This window comes from Ascaphus truei (assembly GCF_040206685.1).
Source record: "Ascaphus truei isolate aAscTru1 chromosome 20 unlocalized genomic scaffold, aAscTru1.hap1 SUPER_20_unloc_3, whole genome shotgun sequence".
Lineage (NCBI taxonomy): Eukaryota > Metazoa > Chordata > Amphibia > Anura > Ascaphidae > Ascaphus > Ascaphus truei.
Window position 1 is genome coordinate 285,821 of NW_027453859.1, and position 19,678 is coordinate 305,498.

General features: G+C 53.1%; 1 protein-coding gene across 1 annotated transcript in view; it reads right to left on the minus strand.

Annotated features, from left to right (window-relative positions):
* Positions 1-19,236, minus strand: part of VPS52 (VPS52 subunit of GARP complex) — a gene marked incomplete at its 3' end in the record, with an annotated part of 54,640 nt that extends 35,404 nt beyond the window's left edge. Inside the window, 4 exon segments of the mRNA XM_075580905.1 lie at positions 5,549-5,649; positions 7,502-7,652; positions 18,571-18,746; positions 19,147-19,236. Of these exon segments, the coding sequence (XP_075437020.1) occupies positions 5,549-5,649; positions 7,502-7,652; positions 18,571-18,743 (425 nt within the window).
* Positions 19,237-19,678: the final 442 nt, after the last annotated feature.

Sequence of the window (19,678 nt, forward strand, 5' to 3'; positions counted from 1 at the left end):
TTGCCTGCCTGTGTCCTGTGCTGTTTGCCTGTGTCCTGTGCTGTTTGCCTGCCTGTGTCCTGTGCTGTTTGCCCGCCTGTGTCCTGTGCTGTTTGCCCGCCTGTGTCCTGTGCTGTTTGCCTGCCTGCGTCCTGTGCTGTTTGCCTGTGTCCTGTGCTGTTTGCCCGCCTGTGTCCTGTGCTGTTTGCCTGTGTCCTGTGCTGTTTGCCCGCCTGTGTCCTGTGCTGTTTTCCCGCCTGTGTCCTGTGCTGTTTGCCTGCCTGTGTCCTGTGCTGTTTGCCCGCCTGTGTCCTGTGCTGTTTGCCCGCCTGTGTCCTGTGCTGTTTGCCTGCCTGTGTCCTGTGCTGTTTGCCTGTGTCCTGTGCTGTTTGCCTGCCTGTGTCCTGTGCTGTTTGCCTGTGTCCTGTGCTGTTTGCCTGTGTCCTGTGCTGTTTGCCTGTGTCCTGTGCTGTTTGCCTGTGTCCTGTGCTGTTTGCCTGCCTGTGTCCTGTGCTGTTTGCCCGCCTGTGTCCTGTGCTGTTTTCCCGCCTGTGTCCTGTGCTGTTTGCCTGCCTGTGTCCTATGCTGTTTGCCCGCCTGTGTCCTGTGCTGTTTGCCCGCCTGTGTCCTGTGCTGTTTGCCTGCCTGTGTCCTGTGCTGTTTGCCTGCCTGTGTCCTGTGCTGTTTGCCTGCCTGTGTCCTGTGCTGTTTGCCTGTGTCCTGTGCGGTTTGCCTGTGTCCTGTGCTGTTTGCCTGCCTGTGTCCTGTGCTGTTTGCCCGCCTGTGTCCTGTGCTGTTTGCCCGCCTGTGTCCTGTGCTGTTTGCCCGCCTGTGTCCTGTGCTGTTTGCCTGTGTCCTGTGCTGTTTGCCCGCCTGTGTCCTGTGCTGTTTTCCCGCCTGTGTCCTGTGCTGTTTGCCTGCCTGTGTCCTGTGCTGTTTGCCTGCCTGTGTCCTGTGCTGTTTGCCTGTGTCCTGTGCTGTTTGCCTGTGTCCTGTGCTGTTTGCCTGTGTCCTGTGCTGTTTGCCTGTGTCCTGTGCTGTTTGCCTGCCTGTGTCCTGTGCTGTTTGCCCGCCTGTGTCCTGTGCTGTTTGCCCGCCTGTGTCCTGTGCTGTTTGCCTGCCTGCGTCCTGTGCTGTTTGCCTGTGTCCTGTGCTGTTTGCCCGCCTGTGTCCTGTGCTGTTTGCCTGTGTCCTGTGCTGTTTGCCCACCTGTGTCCTGTGCTGTTTTCCCGCCTGTGTCCTGTGCTGTTTGCCTGCCTGTGTCCTGTGCTGTTTGCCCGCCTGTGTCCTGTGCTGTTTGCCTGCCTGTGTCCTGTGCTGTTTGCCTGTGTCCTGTGCTGTTTGCCCGCCTGTGTCCTGTGCTGTTTGCCTGCCTGTGTCCTGTGCTGTTTGCCCGCCTGTGTCCTGTGCTGTTTGCCCGCCTGTGTCCTGTGCTGTTTGCCGCCTGTGTCCTGTGCTGTTTGCCTGCCTGTGTCCTGTGCTGTTTGCCTGTGTCCTGTGCTGTTTGCCTGCCTGTGTCCTGTGCTGTTTGCCTGTGTCCTGTGCTGTTTGCCTGTGTCCTGTGCTGTTTGCCTGTGTCCTGTGCTGTTTGCCTGCCTGTGCTGTTTGCCTGCCTGTGCTGTTTGCCTGCCTGTGTCCTGTGCTGTTTGCCGCCTGTGTCCTGTGCTGTTTGCCCGCCTGTGTCCTGTGCTGTTTGCCCGCCTGTGTCCTGTGCTGTTTGCCTGCCTGTGTCCTGTGCTGTTTGCCTGCCTGTGTCCTGTGCTGTTTGCCTGTGTCCTGTGCTGTTTGCCTGCCTGTGTCCTGTGCTGTTTGCCTGCCTGTGCCCTGTGCTGTTTGCCTGTGTCCTGTGCTGTTTGCCCGCCTGTGTCCTGTGCGGTTTGCCTGCTTGTGTCCTGTGCTGTTTGCCTGCTTGAGTCCTGTGCTGTTTGCCCGCCTGTGTCCTGTGCTGTTTGCCTGCCTGTGTCCTGTGCTGTTTGCCTGTGTCCTGTGCTGTTTGCCTGCCTGTGTCCTGTGCTGTTTGCCTGCCTGTGTCCTGTGCTGTTTGCCTGCCTGTGTCCTGTGCTGTTTGCCTGTGTCCTGTGCTGTTTGCCCGCCTGTGTCCTGTGCTGTTTGCCTGCTTGTGTCCTGTGCTGTTTGCCTGCTTGAGTCCTGTGCTGTTTGCCCGCCTGTGTCCTGTGCTGTTTGCCTGCCTGTGTCCTGTGCTGTTTGCCTGTGTCCTGTGCTGTTTGCCTGCCTGTGTCCTGTGCTGTTTGCCTGCCTGTGTCCTGTGCTGTTTGCCTGTGTCCTGTGCTGTTTGCCTGCCTGTGTCCTGTGCTGTTTGCCTGCCTGTGTCCTGTGCTGTTTGCCTGCCTGTGCCCTGTGCTGTTTGCCTGCCTGTGCTGTTTGCCTGCCTGTGTCCTGTGCTGTTTGCCTGCCTGTGCCCTGTGCTGTTTGCCTGCCTGTGCCCTGTGCTGTTTGCCTGCCTGTGCCCTGTGCTGTTTGCCTGCCTGTGTCCTGTGCTGTTTGCCTGCCTGTGTCCTGTGCTGTTTGCCTGTGTCCTGTGCTGTTTGCCTGCCTGTGTCCTGTGCTGTTTGCCTGCCTGTGTCCTGTGCTGTTTGCCTGTGTCCTGTGCTGTTTGCCTGCCTGTGTCCTGTGCTGTTTGCCTGTGTCCTGTGCTGTTTGCCTGTGTCCTGTGCTGTTTGCCTGCCTGTGTCCTGTGCTGTTTGCCTGCCTGTGTCCTGTGCTGTTTGCCTGCCTGTGTCCTGTGCTGTTTGCCTGTGTCCTGTGCTGTTTGCCCGCCTGTGTCCTGTGCTGTTTGCCTGCCTGTGTCCTGTGCTGTTTGCCTGTGTCCTGTGCTGTTTGCCTGTGTCCTGTGCTGTTTGCCTGCCTGTGTCCTGTGCTGTTTGCCTGCCTGTGTCCTGTGCTGTTTGCCTGCCTGTGTCCTGTGCTGTTTGCCTGTGTCCTGTGCTGTTTGCCCGCCTGTGTCCTGTGCTGTTTGCCTGCCTGTGTCCTGTGCTGTTTGCCTGTGTCCTGTGCTGTTTGCCTGTGTCCTGTGCTGTTTGCCTGCCTGTGTCCTGTGCTGTTTGCCCGCCTGTGTCCTGTGCTGTTTGCCCGCCTGTGTCCTGTGCTGTTTGCCCGCCTGTGTCCTGTGCTGTTTGCCCGCCTGTGTCCTGTGCTGTTTGCCCGCCTGTGTCCTGTGCTGTTTGCCCGCCTGTGTCCTGTGCTGTTTGCCTGCCTGTGTCCTGTGCTGTTTGCCTGCCTGTGTCCTGTGCTGTTTGCCCGCCTGTGTCCTGTGCTGTTTGCCTGCCTGTGTCCTGTGCTGTTTGCTTGCCTGTGTCCTGTGCTGTTTGCCTGCCTGTGTCCTGTGTTGTTTGCCCGCCTGTGTCCTGTGCTGTTTGCGTGCCTGTGTCCTGTGTTGTTTGCCCGCCTGTGTCCTGTGCTGTTTGCCCGCCTGTGTCCTGTGCTGTTTGCCCGCCTGTGTCCTGTGCTGTTTGCCCGCCTGTGTCCTGTGCTGTTTGCCTGCCTGTGTCCTGTGTTGTTTGCCTGTGTCCTGTGCTGTTTGCCTGCCTGTGTCCTGTGCTGTTTGCCTGCCTGTGCTGTTTGCCTGCCTGTGTCCTGTGCTGTTTGCCCGCCTGTGTCCTGTGCTGTTTGCCCGCCTGTGTCCCTGTGCTGTTTGCCCGCCTGTGTCCTGTGCTGTTTGCCCGCCTGTGTCCTGTGCTGTTTGCCCGCCTGTGTCCTGTGCTGTTTGCCCGCCTGTGTCCTGTGCTGTTTGCCTGCCTGCGTCCTGTGCTGTTTGCCTGTGTCCTGTGCTGTTTGCCTGCCTGTGTCCTGTGCTGTTTGCCCGCCTGTGTCCTGTGCTGTTTGCCTGCCTGCGTCCTGTGATGTTTGCCTGTGTCCTGTGCTGTTTGCCTGCCTGTGTCCTGTGCTGTTTGCCCGCCTGTGTCCTGTGCTGTTTGCCTGTGTCCTGTGCTGTTTGCCCGCCTGTGTCCTGTGCTGTTTGCCTGCCTGTGTCCTGTGCTGTTTGCCCGCCTGTGTCCTGTGCTGTTTGCCCGCCTGTGTCCTGTGCTGTTTGCCCGCCTGTGTCCTGTGCTGTTTGCCTGTGTCCTGTGCTGTTTGCCCGCCTGTGTCCTGTGCTGTTTTCCCGCCTGTGTCCTGTGCTGTTTGCCTGCCTGTGTCCTGTGCTGTTTGCCTGCCTGTGTCCTGTGCTGTTTGCCTGCCTGTGTCCTGTGCTGTTTGCCTGTGTCCTGTGCTGTTTGCCTGCCTGTGTCCTGTGCTGTTTGCCTGTGTCCTGTGCTGTTTGCCTGTGTCCTGTGCTGTTTGCCTGCCTGTGTCCTGTGCTGTTTGCCCGCCTGTGTCCTGTGCTGTTTGCCCGCCTGTGTCCTGTGCTGTTTGCCTGCCTGCGTCCTGTGCTGTTTGCCTGTGTCCTGTGCTGTTTGCCCGCCTGTGTCCTGTGCTGTTTGCCTGTGTCCTGTGCTGTTTGCCCGCCTGTGTCCTGTGCTGTTTTCCCGCCTGTGTCCTGTGCTGTTTGCCTGCCTGTGTCCTGTGCTGTTTGCCCGCCTGTGTCCTGTGCTGTTTGCCCGCCTGTGTCCTGTGCTGTTTGCCTGCCTGTGTCCTGTGCTGTTTGCCTGTGTCCTGTGCTGTTTGCCTGCCTGTGTCCTGTGCTGTTTGCCTGTGTCCTGTGCTGTTTGCCTGTGTCCTGTGCTGTTTGCCTGCCTGTGTCCTGTGCTGTTTGCCCGCCTGTGTCCTGTGCTGTTTTCCCGCCTGTGTCCTGTGCTGTTTGCCTGCCTGTGTCCTGTGCTGTTTGCCCGCCTGTGTCCTGTGCTGTTTGCCCGCCTGTGTCCTGTGCTGTTTGCCTGCCTGTGTCCTGTGCTGTTTGCCTGTGTCCTGTGCTGTTTGCCTGTGTCCTGTGCTGTTTGCCTGCCTGTGTCCTGTGCTGTTTGCCCGCCTGTGTCCTGTGCTGTTTGCCCGCCTGTGTCCTGTGCTGTTTGCCTGCCTGCGTCCTGTGCTGTTTGCCTGTGTCCTGTGCTGTTTGCCCGCCTGTGTCCTGTGCTGTTTGCCTGTGTCCTGTGCTGTTTGCCCGCCTGTGTCCTGTGCTGTTTTCCCGCCTGTGTCCTGTGCTGTTTGCCTGCCTGTGTCCTGTGCTGTTTGCCCGCCTGTGTCCTGTGCTGTTTGCCCGCCTGTGTCCTGTGCTGTTTGCCCGCCTGTGTCCTGTGCTGTTTGCCTGTGTCCTGTGCTGTTTGCCTGCCTGTGTCCTGTGCTGTTTGCCTGTGTCCTGTGCTGTTTGCCTGTGTCCTGTGCTGTTTGCCTGTGTCCTGTGCTGTTTGCCTGCCTGTGTCCTGTGCTGTTTGCCTGCCTGTGTCCTGTGCTGTTTGCCTGCCTGTGTCCTGTGCTGTTTGCCTGCCTGTGTCCATTTACTTCTATCTGCGCACAGTTAACATGTCTATATACGCGCGCACACACACACCTGTATCTGAGCAGTGCATTCTGGGGTATGTGATGGACTGACCTGTATCTGAGCAGTGCATTCTGGGGTATATGATGGACAGACCTGTATCTGAGCAGTGTATTCTGGGGGATCTAATAGACTGACCTGTGCTTGAGCAGTGCATTCTGGGGGATCTGATAATTAGTCATGGGTTTACGGAATGAGTATATCTTTTGCAGGATGAACTCGCGAACTTTAGTTACAGCCTGAAAAAGGGAGGGCGAGGGAGAAAGGGAGGGCGAGGGAGAAAGGGAGGGCGAGGGAGAAAGGGAGGGCGAGGGAGAAAGGGAGGGCGAGGGAGAAAGGGAGGGCGAGGGAGAAAGGGAGGGCGAGGGAGAAAGGGAGGGCGAGGGAGAAAGGGAGGGCGAGGGAGAAAGGGAGGGCGAGGGAGAAAGGGAGGGCGAGGGAGAGGGAGAAAGGGAGGGCGAGGGAGAGGGAGAAAGGGAGGGCGAGAGAGAGGGAGAGGGCGAGAGAGAGGGAGGGCGAGAGGGAGAGAGGGAGGGCGAGAGGGAGAGAGGGAGGGCGAGAGAGAGGGCGAGGGCGAGAGGGAGAGAGGGAGAAAGGGAGGGAGAAAGGGAGGGTGAGAGAGAGGGCGAGAGGGAGAGAGGGAGGGCGAGAGGGAGAGAGGGAGAGCGAGGGCGAGAGAGGGAGGGCGAGAGGGAGAGAGGGAGGGCGAGAGGGAGAGAGGGAGAAAGGGAGAGAGGGAGAAAGGGAGAGGGAGGGCGAGAGGGAGGGAGAGGGAGAAAGGGAGAGGGAGAGAGAGGGAGAAAGGGAGGGCGAGGGCGAAAGGGAGGGCAAAAGGGAGGGCGAGGGCGAAAGGGAGGGCGAGGGCGAAAGGGAGGGCGAGGGCGAAAGGGAGGGCGAGGGAGAAAGGGAGGGCGAGGGAGAAAGGGAGGGCGAGGGAGAAAGGGAGGGCGAGAGAGAGGGAGAAAGGGAGGGCGGGAGAAAGGGAGGGAGAGGGAGAAAGGGAGGGCGAGGGAGAAAGGGAGGGCGAGGGAGAAAGGGAGGGCGAGAGGGAGAGAGAGGGAGAAAGGGAGGGCGAGAGGGGGAGAAAGGGAGGGCGAGAGGGAGAGAGAGGGAGAAAGGGAGGGCGAGAGGGGGAGAAAGGGAGGGCGAGAGAGAGGGAGAAAGGGAGGGCGAGAGAGAGGGAGAAAGGGAGGGCGAGAGAGAGGGAGACAGGGAGGGCGAGAGAGAGGGAGAAAGGGAGGGCGAGAGAGAGGGAGAAAGGGAGGGCGAGAGAGAGGGAGAAAGGGAGGGCGAGAGAGAGGGAGAAAGGGAGGGCGAGAGAGAGGGAGAAAGGGAGGGCGAGAGAGAGGGAGAAAGGGAGGGCGAGAGAGAGGGAGAAAGGGAGGGCGAGAGAGAGGGAGAAAGGGAGAGAGAGGGCGTCAGAGGGAGAGAGAGGGCATCAGAGGGAGAGAGAGGGCGTCAGAGGGAGAGAGAGGGCGTCAGAGGGAGGGAGAGGGCGTCAGAGGGAGGGAGAGGGCGTCAGAGGGAGGGAGAGGGCATCAGAGGGAGGGAGAGAATAAAGGAGAATGGGGGAGAGAATTAATACTGTCTCTATCACTGTGTTACGTACAGAGAGAGACACACACAGTGACACACACACACGCACAGTGACACACACACGCGCACAGTGACACACACACGCGCACAGTGACACACACATGCACACAGTGACACACACATGCACACAGTGACACACACATGCACACAGTGACACACACATGCGCACAGTGACACACACATGCGCACAGTGACACACACATGCGCACAGTGACACACACACACGCACAGTGACACACACACACAGTGTGACACACACACACAGTGTGACACACACACACAGTATGACACACACATACACACACACACACAGTGACACACACACACACACACACACACACACACACACACACACACACACACACACACACACAGTGACACACACACACAGTGACACACACACACACACAGTGACACACACACACAGTGACACACACACACACACACACACACAGTGACACACACACAGTGACACACACACACACACACACACACCTTTATCTTCAGCCTGAAGAGCGTCTCTTGCACGTCTGCGCACGCCTGCGTGTCTTTGAACGCTTGCTCCTTCACATAATTTATCTTATTGTTCAGTTCCTGTAATTGCTCCACAAACTGCTGATCTGTCACTGAGACATCCAGGATCACACTGCGAGAGTGCCAGGAACAGAAAGAGAGCGTCAGGAACAGACAGAGAGAGAGCGCGAGAGAAAACATGCGAGCGCGAGAGAAAACATGCGAGCGCGAGAGAAAACATGCGAGCGCGAGAGAAAACATGCGAGCGAGAGAGAAAACATGCGAGCGCGAGAGAAAACATGCGAGCGCGAGAGAAAACATGCGAGCGCGAGAGAAAACATGCGAGCGAGAGAGAAAACATGCGAGCGCGAGAGAAAACATGCGAGCGCGAGAGAAAACATGCGAGCGCGAGAGAAAACATGCGAGCGCGAGAGAAAACATGCGAGCGCGAGAGAAAACATGCGAGCGAGAGAGAAAACATGCGAGCGCGAGAGAAAACATGCGAGCGCGAGAGAAAACATGCGAGCGAGAGAGAAAACATGCGAGCGAGAGAGAAAACATGCGAGCGCGAGAGAAAACATGCGAGCGCGAGAGAAAACATGCGAGCGCGAGAGAAAACATGCGAGCGCGAGAGAAAACATGCGAGCGCGAGAGAAAACATGCGAGCGAGAGAGAAAACATGCGAGCGCGAGAGAAAACATGCGAGCGCGAGAGAAAACATGCGAGCGAGAGAGAAAACATGCGAGCGCGAGAGAAAACATGCGAGCGCGAGAGAAAACATGCGAGCGCGAGAGAAAACATGCGAGCGCGAGAGAAAACATGCGAGCGCGAGAGAAAACATGCGAGCGCGAGAGAAAACATGCGAGCGCGAGAGAAAACATGCGAGCGCGAGAGAAAACATGCGAGCGCGAGAGAAAACATGCGAGCGAGAGAGAAAACATGCGAGCGCGAGAGAAAACATGCGAGCGCGAGAGAAAACATGCGAGCGCGAGAGAAAACATGCGAGCGAGAGAGAAAACATGCGAGCGAGAGAGAAAACATGCGAGCGCGAGAGAAAACATGCGAGCGCGAGAGAAAACATGCGAGCGCGAGAGAAAACATGCGAGCGCGAGAGAAAACATGCGAGCAAGAGCGCGCCAGGGAAAGCGGGCAAGAGCGTGCCAGGGAAAGCGGGCAAGAGCGCGCCAGGGAAAGCGGGCAAGAGCGCGTCAGGGAAAGCAGGCAAGAGCGCGCCAGGGAAAGCGGGCAAGAGCGCGCCAGGGAAAGCGGGCAAGAGCGCGCCAGGGAAAGCGGGCAAGAGCGCGCCAGGGAAAGCGGGCAAGAGCGCGCCAGGGAAAGCGGGCAAGAGCGCGCCAGGGAAAGCGGGCAAGAGCGCGCCAGGGAAAGCGGGCAAGAAAGCAAATATCACAGAAATAGTGATAGTCAGAGACAAAGAGAGCGTCAGACAGAAAGAGAGCGTCAGACAGAAAGAGAGCGTCAGACAGAGAGAGCGTCAGAGACAGAGAGCGTCAGAGACAGAGAGCGTCAGAGACAGAGAGCGTCAGAGACATAAAAGAGTGTGTCAAAGCCAGAAAGAGAGCGGTCTAGCACGTTTTCTGTAACCAAATCTCTGCCAGTCACTCAATTTGCCGCCTCCCCACCAAGGAAAGTCCCTAACCTTACCCCTTACCCTAATAACCGTACCCCTTACCCTAATAACCGTACCCCTTACCCTAATAACCGTACCCCTTACCCTAATAACCTTACCCCTTACCCTAATAACCTTACCCCTTACCCTTATAACCTTACCCTAATAACCTTACCCCTTACCCTAATAACCTTACCCTAATAACCTTACCCCTTACCCTAATAACCTTACCCTAATAACCTTACCCCTTACCCTAATAACCTTACCCCTTACCCTAATAACCGTACCCCTTACCCTAATAACCGTACCCCTTACCCTAATAACCTTACCCCTTACCCTTATAACCTTACCCTAATAACCTTACCCCTTACCCTAATAACCTTACCCTAATAACCTTACCCCTTACCCTAATAACCTTACCCTAATAACCTTACCCCTTACCCTAATAACCTTACCCCTTACCCTAATAACCGTACCCCTTACCCTAATAACCTTACCCTAATAACCTTACCCCTTACCCTAATAACCTTACCCCTTACCCTAATAACCGTACCCCTTACCCTAATAACCGTACCCCTTACCCTAATAACCTTACCCCTTACCCTAATAACCTTACCCCTTACCCTAATAACCTTACCCTAATAACCTTACCCCTTACCCTAATAACCTTACCCTAATAACCTTACCCCTTACCCTAATAACCTTACCCCTTACCCTAATAACCGTACCCCTTACCCTAATAACCTTACCCCTTGCCCTAATAACCTTACCCCTTACCCTAATAACCGTACCCCTTACCCTAATAACCTTACCCTAATAACCGTACGCCTTACCCTAATAACCGTACGCCTTACCCTAATAACCGTACGTCTTACCCTAATAACCGTACGCCTTACCCTAATAACCGTACGCCTTACCCTAATAACCTTACCCCTTACCCTAATCACCTTACCCCTTACCCTAATAACCTTACCCCTTACCCTAATAACCTTACCCTAATAACCTTACCCCAATAACCTTACCCCTTACCCTAATAACCTTACCCCTTACCCCAATAACCGTACCCCTTACCCCAATAACCGTACCCCTTACCCCAATAACCGTACCCCTTACCCCAATAACCTTACCCCTTACCCCAATAACCTTACCCCTTACCCTAATACTCCCTAATACTAACACAACCCTCTACCCTAATAACCTTACCCCTTACCCTAACGGCTAATTAACCTCTAATACAAATGCTACCCCCTGCCCTAATACCCCTTACCCTAATGGCTAAATGAACCCATAATACAAATGCTACCCCCTGCCCTAATACCCCTTACCCTAATGGCTAATTGTTAGGACCAGTAGGTCAGGCAAGAATCTACACTTGTGTTAAGCATCCATTTTGTCTGATCATAACTACTTAAGATTCTGTAGTCAGCCTTTTGCTGAAATATAATTCCTAATGCACTCAGTTTCTGCCAAATTACATTTCCTTTCTTCCTGCTCAGGATATTGCTAAGATACTTTTTGTATTGTCAGTCTCCTGCTCTTTTAGTTAGAATATAATAGACTGATTCTCTGAAATAGTAAAACTTAGTTGCTAAAGATTCAAGGTCTCTTTTGATAACAGACAATGAATAAGCTATGTATTCAGACATTGCCTGTATTGGGAGAAACACGTCCCAAAATCATGCCACTAATACGTCCTGCGCCTGAATCACGCCTCTAATCAATGCTACGCCCAAGACACACCCAGGTTACACCTATGTTACGCCTATGTTACGCCTCTAACCAATATCTTCTTCTGGTATAAAAGTCATTAACCTATGTGTAATAAATGGAGACAAAAGATTTGAAACCTGGCGTGCGTTACGTTTCATTTCTTTCGTATACACGGGCCTGTAAGTTCAACAAAAATCTGAGATAAGTTGCAGGGCGTGAAAGCTTATCGGGAAGTCTGCTGCAAACGGTGCAGAATGTGTATCCAGTCACAAGGCCTTCAGCTTTCTTGGCAGAGGAAAGGTTCCTCTCAGTTCTGAAGCCTAGGCGAGGAATAACGGTTTTCCTTCAGCTTTGGTGTCAGAGTTGGGGATTTACAGAGACGGCAAGTGAGTATATGTGATTTTTACATTGTCTCACCCCCCCCCTCTGGGAATTTAAAAGACCTAAATTGTGACTGACAAAATTTTTGGTTAAATCCAGTAAATTTTGTGCACGACTGGACTGTTATCTCTGATCTAGTTGAACAACCATTGTATATTGTGTAAAGTATAAGTATTGTATTATTATTTATCTGCAATTATTTGTCATAATTAACTGTTTTTTCTATAAGCTACTAATAGTTTATGCTGGTCCTAGAAATCAATCAATCAGGAAGAATAGCTCAGAATAATGTTGTCTGTTTTAATTGTGGTGGTTTTGGTCATTGGCAGAGAGTGTGCCACTATCAGTCAGAAGCAGGGAAGTGCTGCTTTGCCCGTGGGGGCTCAGAGTGCAAGTCTCTGTTAAAAAAAAAAAAAAAAAACACTGCTACCTTATGTAAAAGAGTTTGATTGTAACCCTGATGAATTTTTTCCTGTATGATTTCTTGTGTGAAAGATACTGTGGGTCATGCTGATTATCATGTGTGTATAGGTCGCCATGCAGTGCATTTGCAGATAATTACAAAAAATATGAATATTAGTTGCTCATGATGAAATCTATATTAAAAAAAAAAGGTGTACACCGAATATAGGAGAGAAATACCTCACAACAAAAGGGGAGTATATTCAGCTCTGTCCCTGGTTATAGTTTGAAAGGTTTATTCGTCCTGGCCAGGCGGATACTTTTTAAACCGGACACATTTCTTTTCGTTTGCAGTATTTCTATCTTAATGAAAGGAGGGGCACAGCCTCTCCCTTACAGTTTAAAGAATGTGAAGCATTCACATTAAAATTAACTAGCTCTGTGCTTAAGCAGTTTATTTGTGAGAACAAGGTAATGTAGAACTGTTTTGTTATCTGTTTATTTCTGTGAAGCTGGCTGTGTATGAGAGACGTTTTTGTGTTGTGTGTCCTGTATTGTGTGTAACCAGTAAGATAACACATTTCAATTTTATTTCTACAGGATTAAGATATGTTTGGGAATGTTTTTGTTTAAAAATGCTGGTAAAAGCTCACAAGCACTGTTTGAATTAATATATTGTATTATATATGTATATAACGCCATTAATGTGCATAGCGCTTCAAAAGGAGGGTGTCCGTGGTGGCAAATGCTGCAAAGAGGTTGGGTAATATGAGCATAGTGTAATGATATCTGTCTTTAGCAGCATGGAGGTCATCAGTTATTTTAGTGAGAATTGTCTCCGTTAAATAAGCAGTATAAAAGCCATATAAGACAGGTAGGGTCAAGCTTGCTGTTTTTTTAGTCATGGTATAACTGTTGCATGTTTGAAGATATTTTGTTTAGTTTAAGAGAGGGCAGAGTTGAAACGGGATAGCATAAAATTGTATTGATGGAAGTTTGCAGGAATATGAGATTTCTTGCAGAAGGCATTCAGTGGAATGAGTGGAAGAATATTGCATGCTCTTGTTGGCATAGATTTGGTGTTTATAAATAATTTGAAATATTCCCGTTATTTAATTTTTGAAAGGCCATACAAAATGCAGTTTTAGGACAGCGTGGAAAGCTTCATATTTAACATTAAACTAATGTTCCAATCCACTGCGAGAGGGATTAATCCAATCCAGCAGGTAATATGTATAAGACAGTGAAACCCATTATCTGCTATCCGTACTTTGAGGTTTCTGGCGAAAAGCCTGGAACAACTGGCTATTTGCCCAGAAAAAAAAAAAAAAAAGCACTTTGAAAAATATTTTTTTATTCAGAGTGTCTTCTAAAAGTTACTGCTGGCCGTGTGCTCAGCACTTTGCAAAGAGTTCAAAATTATTTGTCTATTTTAAAAGGAAATCTCTTGTTCAGGATTTCAGGATTTTTATTATATTTACAGGTTTCCTATTGTTCATGCCACAGTTGTTAAAAGACCTACTGCAGGCTTTTTCTTTTAACACAAGCAGTAAATATTTTTATAGGTCGCTACACATACAAATCTATTTACCAGTTTAATTTTGCGATATATCAAGCAACCTGTTTTCATAACTATTTTTGTATTTTTGTTCATATCTTATACTATATTAGTGAAAGCACTGTATGTTTGCCTGCCTGCCTGCCTGCCTGCCTGGATGTCCGGTGTCCCTAGCGGCAATCTCTTTGGTCCCTTGGCCCGCCCGCCCCCGCACACCTCTCATTGGACTCACACCACCCCCTTGGCCCGCCCCCCACACCTCTCATTGGCCTGAGGCGGAGGTGACGGGCCAAAGGTCCAAAAAAAACAAAACAAAAAAAAAAACACACACACACACACACACACACACACACACACAGTCACACACACACACACACACACACACACACACACACGATACATTAGCGGGGCTCACAGTGTTAGCAGCACATCTCCCGCTCTCTTCCCCACCGGTCCCGGAGGCTCCGCCTCTTCCTCCGTCTCTCCTGTTTCCCGCGCTTTCACCCCCCCCCCCTCCACGTCGGAGCTGCCGGACGGGTGAGTGAGCGGCCGGACGGGGTGAGTGAGCGGTCTTCACGTCCCCTCACCCCCCTTCACCTCCCCCCACTCACTTCCCCTCCACCCCCCCGGCGCCGCTACAGTCAGCGGGGGAGCGGAGTGATCACCTCCCCTCACTCACTTCCCCTCCACCCCCCCCGGCGCCGCTACACTCAGCGGGGGAGCGGAGTGATCACCTCCCCTCACTCACTTCCCCTCCACCCCCCCCCCCCCGGCGCCGCTACACTCAGCGGGGGAGCGGAGTGATCACCTCCCCTCACTCACTTCCCCTCCACCCCCCCCGGCGCCGCTACACTCAGCGGGGGAGCGGAGTGATCACCTCCCCTCACTCACTTCCCCTCCACCCCCCCGGTGCCGCTACACTCAGCGGGGGAGCGCAGTAATCACCTCCCCTCACTCACTTCCCCTCCACCCCCCCCGGCGCCGCTACACTCAGCGGGGGAGCGGAGTGATCACCTCCCCTCACTCACTTCCCTCCACCCCCCCGGTGCCCGCTACACTCAGCGGGGGAGCGGAGTAATCACCTCCCCTCACTCACTTCCCCTCCACCCCCCCCCGGCGCCGCTACAGTCAGCGGGGGAGCGGAGTGATCACCTCCTCTCACTCACTTCCCCTCCACCCCCCCGGCGCCACTACACTCAGCGGGTTAGCGGAGTGATCACCTCCCCTCACTCACTTCCCCTCCACCCCCCCCCCCCGGCGCCGCTACAGTCAGTACACGCTGCCTCCCGCCTCAGATCCACGTGGGAGCTGCCGGACGGGTGAGTGACCGCCTTCACCTCCCTCACCCACCCCTCACTACACTTCCCCTCCCTTCCACATCCCCTCCACCCCCCCTCACCCACCCCTCACTACACTTCCCCTCCCTCCACTCACCTCCCCTCCACCTCCCCTCCACCCCCCCTTCACCTCCCCTCCACCCCCCCTTCACCTCCCCTCCACCCCCCCCCCCTTCACCTCCCTCCACCTTCCCTTCACTCCCCCTTACAACCTCCCACCACCTCCCCCCCTTCCCCCCTTCCCACCACCTCCCCCTCTTCCCAGCACCCCCCCCCTTTCCACCACCTCCCCCCCCTTTCCACCACCTCCCCCCCCTTCCCACCTTCCCACCCCCTTCCCACCACCTCCCCCCCTTCAACCTCCCCCCCTTCCCACCTCCCCCCTTCCCACCACCTCCCCCCTCTTCACCCTTCCCACCACCTCCCCCCTCTTCCCACCACCTCCCCCATTCCCCTCCTCCATCTCCCCCTTCCCCTCCTCCATCTCCCCCTTCCCCTCCTCCATCTCCCTCCTCCACCTCCCCCCTCCTCCACCTCCTCCCCCTTCCCCTCCTCACCTCCCCCCTTCCCCTCCTCACCTCCCCCCTTACCCTCCTCACTTCCCCTCCTCCACCTCCCCTTTCCCCATCCCCCCTCTTCCCCCCCCCTCCACCCCTCCACCCCCTTCCCCCCCTCCACCCCCTTCACCCCTCTTCCCCCCTCTTTCCCCCCTTTCCCTCCTCCCCCACCTTTCCCCCCTTTTCCCCTCCCCCACCTTTACCCCCTTCACCCCTCCCCCCCTTCACCCTTTCCCCCACCTCCCCCCCTCCCCCCTTCTCCTCCCCCTTCCCCTCCTCCCCCACCTCCCTCTTCCCCCTTCCTCTCCTCCACCTCCCCCTTCCCTTCCTCCCTTCACCTCCTGTCACCCCCCCCTCCCTTCACCTCCTGTCACCCCCCCCCCCTCCCTTCACCTCCCGGCAACCCCCTCCACCTCCCGTCACCCCCCCCTTCACCTCCCCTCCGCCCCCCCTTCACCTCCCCTCACCATCCCCCACCACCCCCCCCTCACCACCCATCCTCACCTCCCCTCCGACCTCCCCTCCGCCCCCCTTCACCACCCCCCACCACCCCTCCGACCTCACCTCCCCTCCTTCAACGCCTTTCGTCCGCCCACCCGCACTTCTGCCTTTCACCCGCCCACCGCTCACATCCCCGCGCCACACAGCCGCCGCACGCACTAAACAGACCTGCCACACTCGACACACACCCGCCGCCTCTCACCCACCCCACACACTCGACACACACCCGCCGCCTCTCACCCACCCCACACACTCGACACACACCTGGCGCATCCTGCCCCTACGCAACAATATCACTGACCAGCTGTCACCCACACTCGCCACACACCCGCCGCCTCACACCCTAGCAGGACACACGCCTCACATTTTTACATCACTTATGTCACCAAAATATACATTGTACTGTGGTGTGTTTACAATAAACCATTTTTATACAACATCGTATTACATTTTATTCCATCTTTCTTTTCAACATTATTATCCAACCTTTCCAACAAATAGTCATCTATTGTTCCACGATTTATAAATAATACTACCTATTACGCATTTACATCCCGGGCAACGCCGGGTCTCTCAGCTAGTAGATAATATATGAACAAAAGAGGGGAGATACATAGGTTATTGAATGACTCTCTGAGATCCCTATAGAGGGTCCAGAACTTGATATATTGTAAATAATACACAATGCACAGCAGGTTCAGAATTTATTTGAAGCAATGTTAACTCCAAGGGCTCTTGCAGTAATAAAGGTTGCTGCCATACTAACAGGGCTGACAGGCCCCTGGTAAAAAATAATAATACCTTTGCAGATGTAACAGCAAAGCAGGTAGCAAGCCGTCCCTATGTTGAGGGATATATCATATCTGCCTAATTTATAATTTTGTAACCATTTATTCGTTTTTGGGTATGTCCTGGACATAGAGTTAAAGGACAGGGGATATATAATTGCAAGTGCAGTTGCATAAGTGAACAGGGTATACATTATATACAGGGCATTTCACATTTTTAGCAGAATAGTTACAGTAGAGTGTTTGAGGTGAAAGCCAGGAGTGACTGTGGGTGTGGGACAATAGCCATGAGTGCAGGCTGTTGGGATGCTTGATTTGTGGGGTGAGTTTTAAGGTTATTTAATAATAAATGACTAAAAGGTTGACACCATTTGCATCAGAGAAAATGGCAGATGGCAGTTAGGTATGAATGAGAATAAGTGTGTATTGTGAGAAGAGAGATTGATCTGTAGTTCGAGACAGTGTTTTTGTCCCCATTTTTGAAGATTGGCAGTTTTCCAGGTCTTAGGGAAATGGCCTGCAGACAGGATAGAGTTGATTATGGAAGCAATTGGTTTGGCACAGGCTGAGGTACCAAGTTTTAGGAACTTGGGTTGTAGCAAAGTCAAGTCCACATTGGTTGCTTAGTTTCAAATTTGAGGAGCATTAATAGGGGATATCTCTGTTTATATGCGGATGCTAACAATAGTAGTAACCATATTAATACAATAATTTATTTCTAGGTATAAATTCTCTCCCTATGATACACTTAGCCCCCACCAATTCTCACAAATAGCTGACCCTTAAATTATGTGACATATTGAGATGTAAGTCATTTTCTAATCTATAGAAATATTTAATGTTATATATATATATGTCTCTATTGGTCACTACAAGGCCATAGTTATAGAGAAGAGTACCAAGTAAGGGTATTTGTTCTTTTAGAGAACAAAAAGGAGGGAATTGTTAGGACCAGTAGGTCAGGCAAGAATCTACACTTGTGTTAAGCATCCATTTTGTCTGATCATAACTAGTTAAGATTCTGTAGTCAGCCTTTTGCTGAAATATAATTCCTAATGCACTCAGTTTCTGCCAAATTACATTTCCTTTCTTCCTGCTCAGGATATTGCTAAGATACTTTTTGTATTGTCAGTCTCCTGCTCTTTTAGTTAGAATATAATAGACTGATTCTCTGAAAGACGCAAAATAGTATAACTTAGTTGCTTAAGATTCAAGGTCTCTTTTGATAACAGACAATGAATAAGCTATGTATTCAGACATTGCCTGTATTGGGGAAACAAGTCCCAAAATCATGCCACTAATATGTCCTGCCCCTGAATCACGCCTCTAATCAATGCTACGCCCAAGACACACCCAGGTTACGCCTATGTTACGCCTCTAACCAATATCTTCTTTTTCTGGTATAAAAGTCATTACCCTATGAGTAATAAATTGAGACAAAAGATTTGAAACCTGGCGTGCGTTACGTTTAATTTCTTTCGTATTCCCGGGCCTGTAAGTTCAACAAAAATCGGAGATAACAAGTTGCAGGGCGTGAAAGCTTATCGGGAAGTCTGCTGCAAACGGTGCAGAATGTGTATCCAGTCACAATGCCTTCAGCTTTCTTGGCAGAGGAAAGGTTCCTCTCAGTTCTGAAATCTAGGCGAGGAATAACGGTTTTCCTTCACTAATTAACCCTTACATTTCCTCAGTGGAGACTTGGACCCGGCGTAAAGGATAACCCATTACAGAAATAAAGCGCGTCAAGAGACAGAGCAAGAGCGCGTCAAGAGACAGAGCAAGAGCGCGTCAAGAGACAGAGCAAGAGCGCGTCAAGAGACAGAGCAAGAGCGCGTCAAGAGACAGAGCAAGAGCGCGTCAGAGACAGAGCAAGAGCGCGTCAGAGACAGAGCAAGAGCGCGTCAGAGACAGAGCAAGAGCGCGTCAGAGACAGAGCAAGAGCGCGTCAGAGACAGAGCAAGAGCGCGTCAGAGACAGAGCAAGAGCGCGTCAGAGACAGAGCGCGAGCGTCAGAGACAGAGCGCGAGCGTCAGAGACAGAGAGCGAGCGTCAGAGACAGAGCGCGAGCGTCAGAGACAGAGCGCGAGCGTCAGAGACAGAGCGCGAGCGTCAGAGACAGAGCGTCAGAGACAGAGCGAGAGCGTCAGAGACAGAGCGGCTGTCTCGGTCAGAACCCGGCTGTCTCGTTACCTGATCATGGTGTTGGGTATAATTAGTTCATCCACCATCTCGCTGAGCTCGCTCCTCACCGTCTGTCTATTCTTCAGCTTAACATTCATAGCGAGAGACATCTCCTGTAACGTGTGAATCTCCGAGCTGATGGAGCTGAGATCCGACTGGAAACCTCCCAGCATGAGACCCATCCTCTGAGAGACAGCCAGAGACAGGGAGAGAGTGTCAGAGACAGGGAGAGAGTGTCAGAGACAGGGAGAGAGTGTCAGAGACAGGGAGAGTGTGTCAGAGACAGGGAGAGTGTGTCAGAGACAGGGAGAGTGTGTCAGAGACAGGGAGAGTGTGTCAGAGACAGGGAGAGTGTGTCAGAGACAGGGAGAGAGTGTCAGAGATAGGGAGAGACTGAGCCCCCGGGAGAGAGATATCTCTTGTAACGTGTGAATCTCCGAGCGGAGACCCGTCCTCTGAGAGACAGCCAGAGACAGGCGTGTGGTGGGTGGGGGGTGGAAGAGACCGAGCATCTGGGATGCAGGGGGAGGCAGAGCGCCCAGGACAGGGAGAGACAGAGAGTGTGAGGCGGTCACACACACTTACCTCTAGGATAGCGTCACAGGCGATAATCTGATTATGGAGAGAAGCGATGTTCTGACTCTGCTCAATATCTAACACATGCTGAGGAAAAGAGACTGTCGGGAGAGACAGTGGGAAGAGACAGTCAGGAAGGTGCACGGGCAAGGGAGAGACCGCCAGGAGGTGGCGGCGGGAAAGAGAGACAGCGAGGAGGGGGGAGCGTGAGGAGAGAGAGACCGCCAGCAGCAGGGGATATCCGCTGGAGCTGAATTACTAGCGGGGCGCAGGGACAGGGATTTAATTCACAGGAACCGCGTTACAGACACACGCGGCTCCCAGACAGCGCTCTCATCGCTGTGAGAATAGGAAGCAGTGGGACTGCCGCCCCGTATCAGACGTGGCTGTCCCGATGCGATCACCTCCTGTGCCAGACACGAGACAGTACCCGGGACCTCCTGTGCCGTCACGGGACAGTACCCAGGACCTCCTGTGCCGGTCACAGGACAGTACCCGGGACCTCCTGTGCCAGGCACGAGACAGTACCCGGGACCTCCTG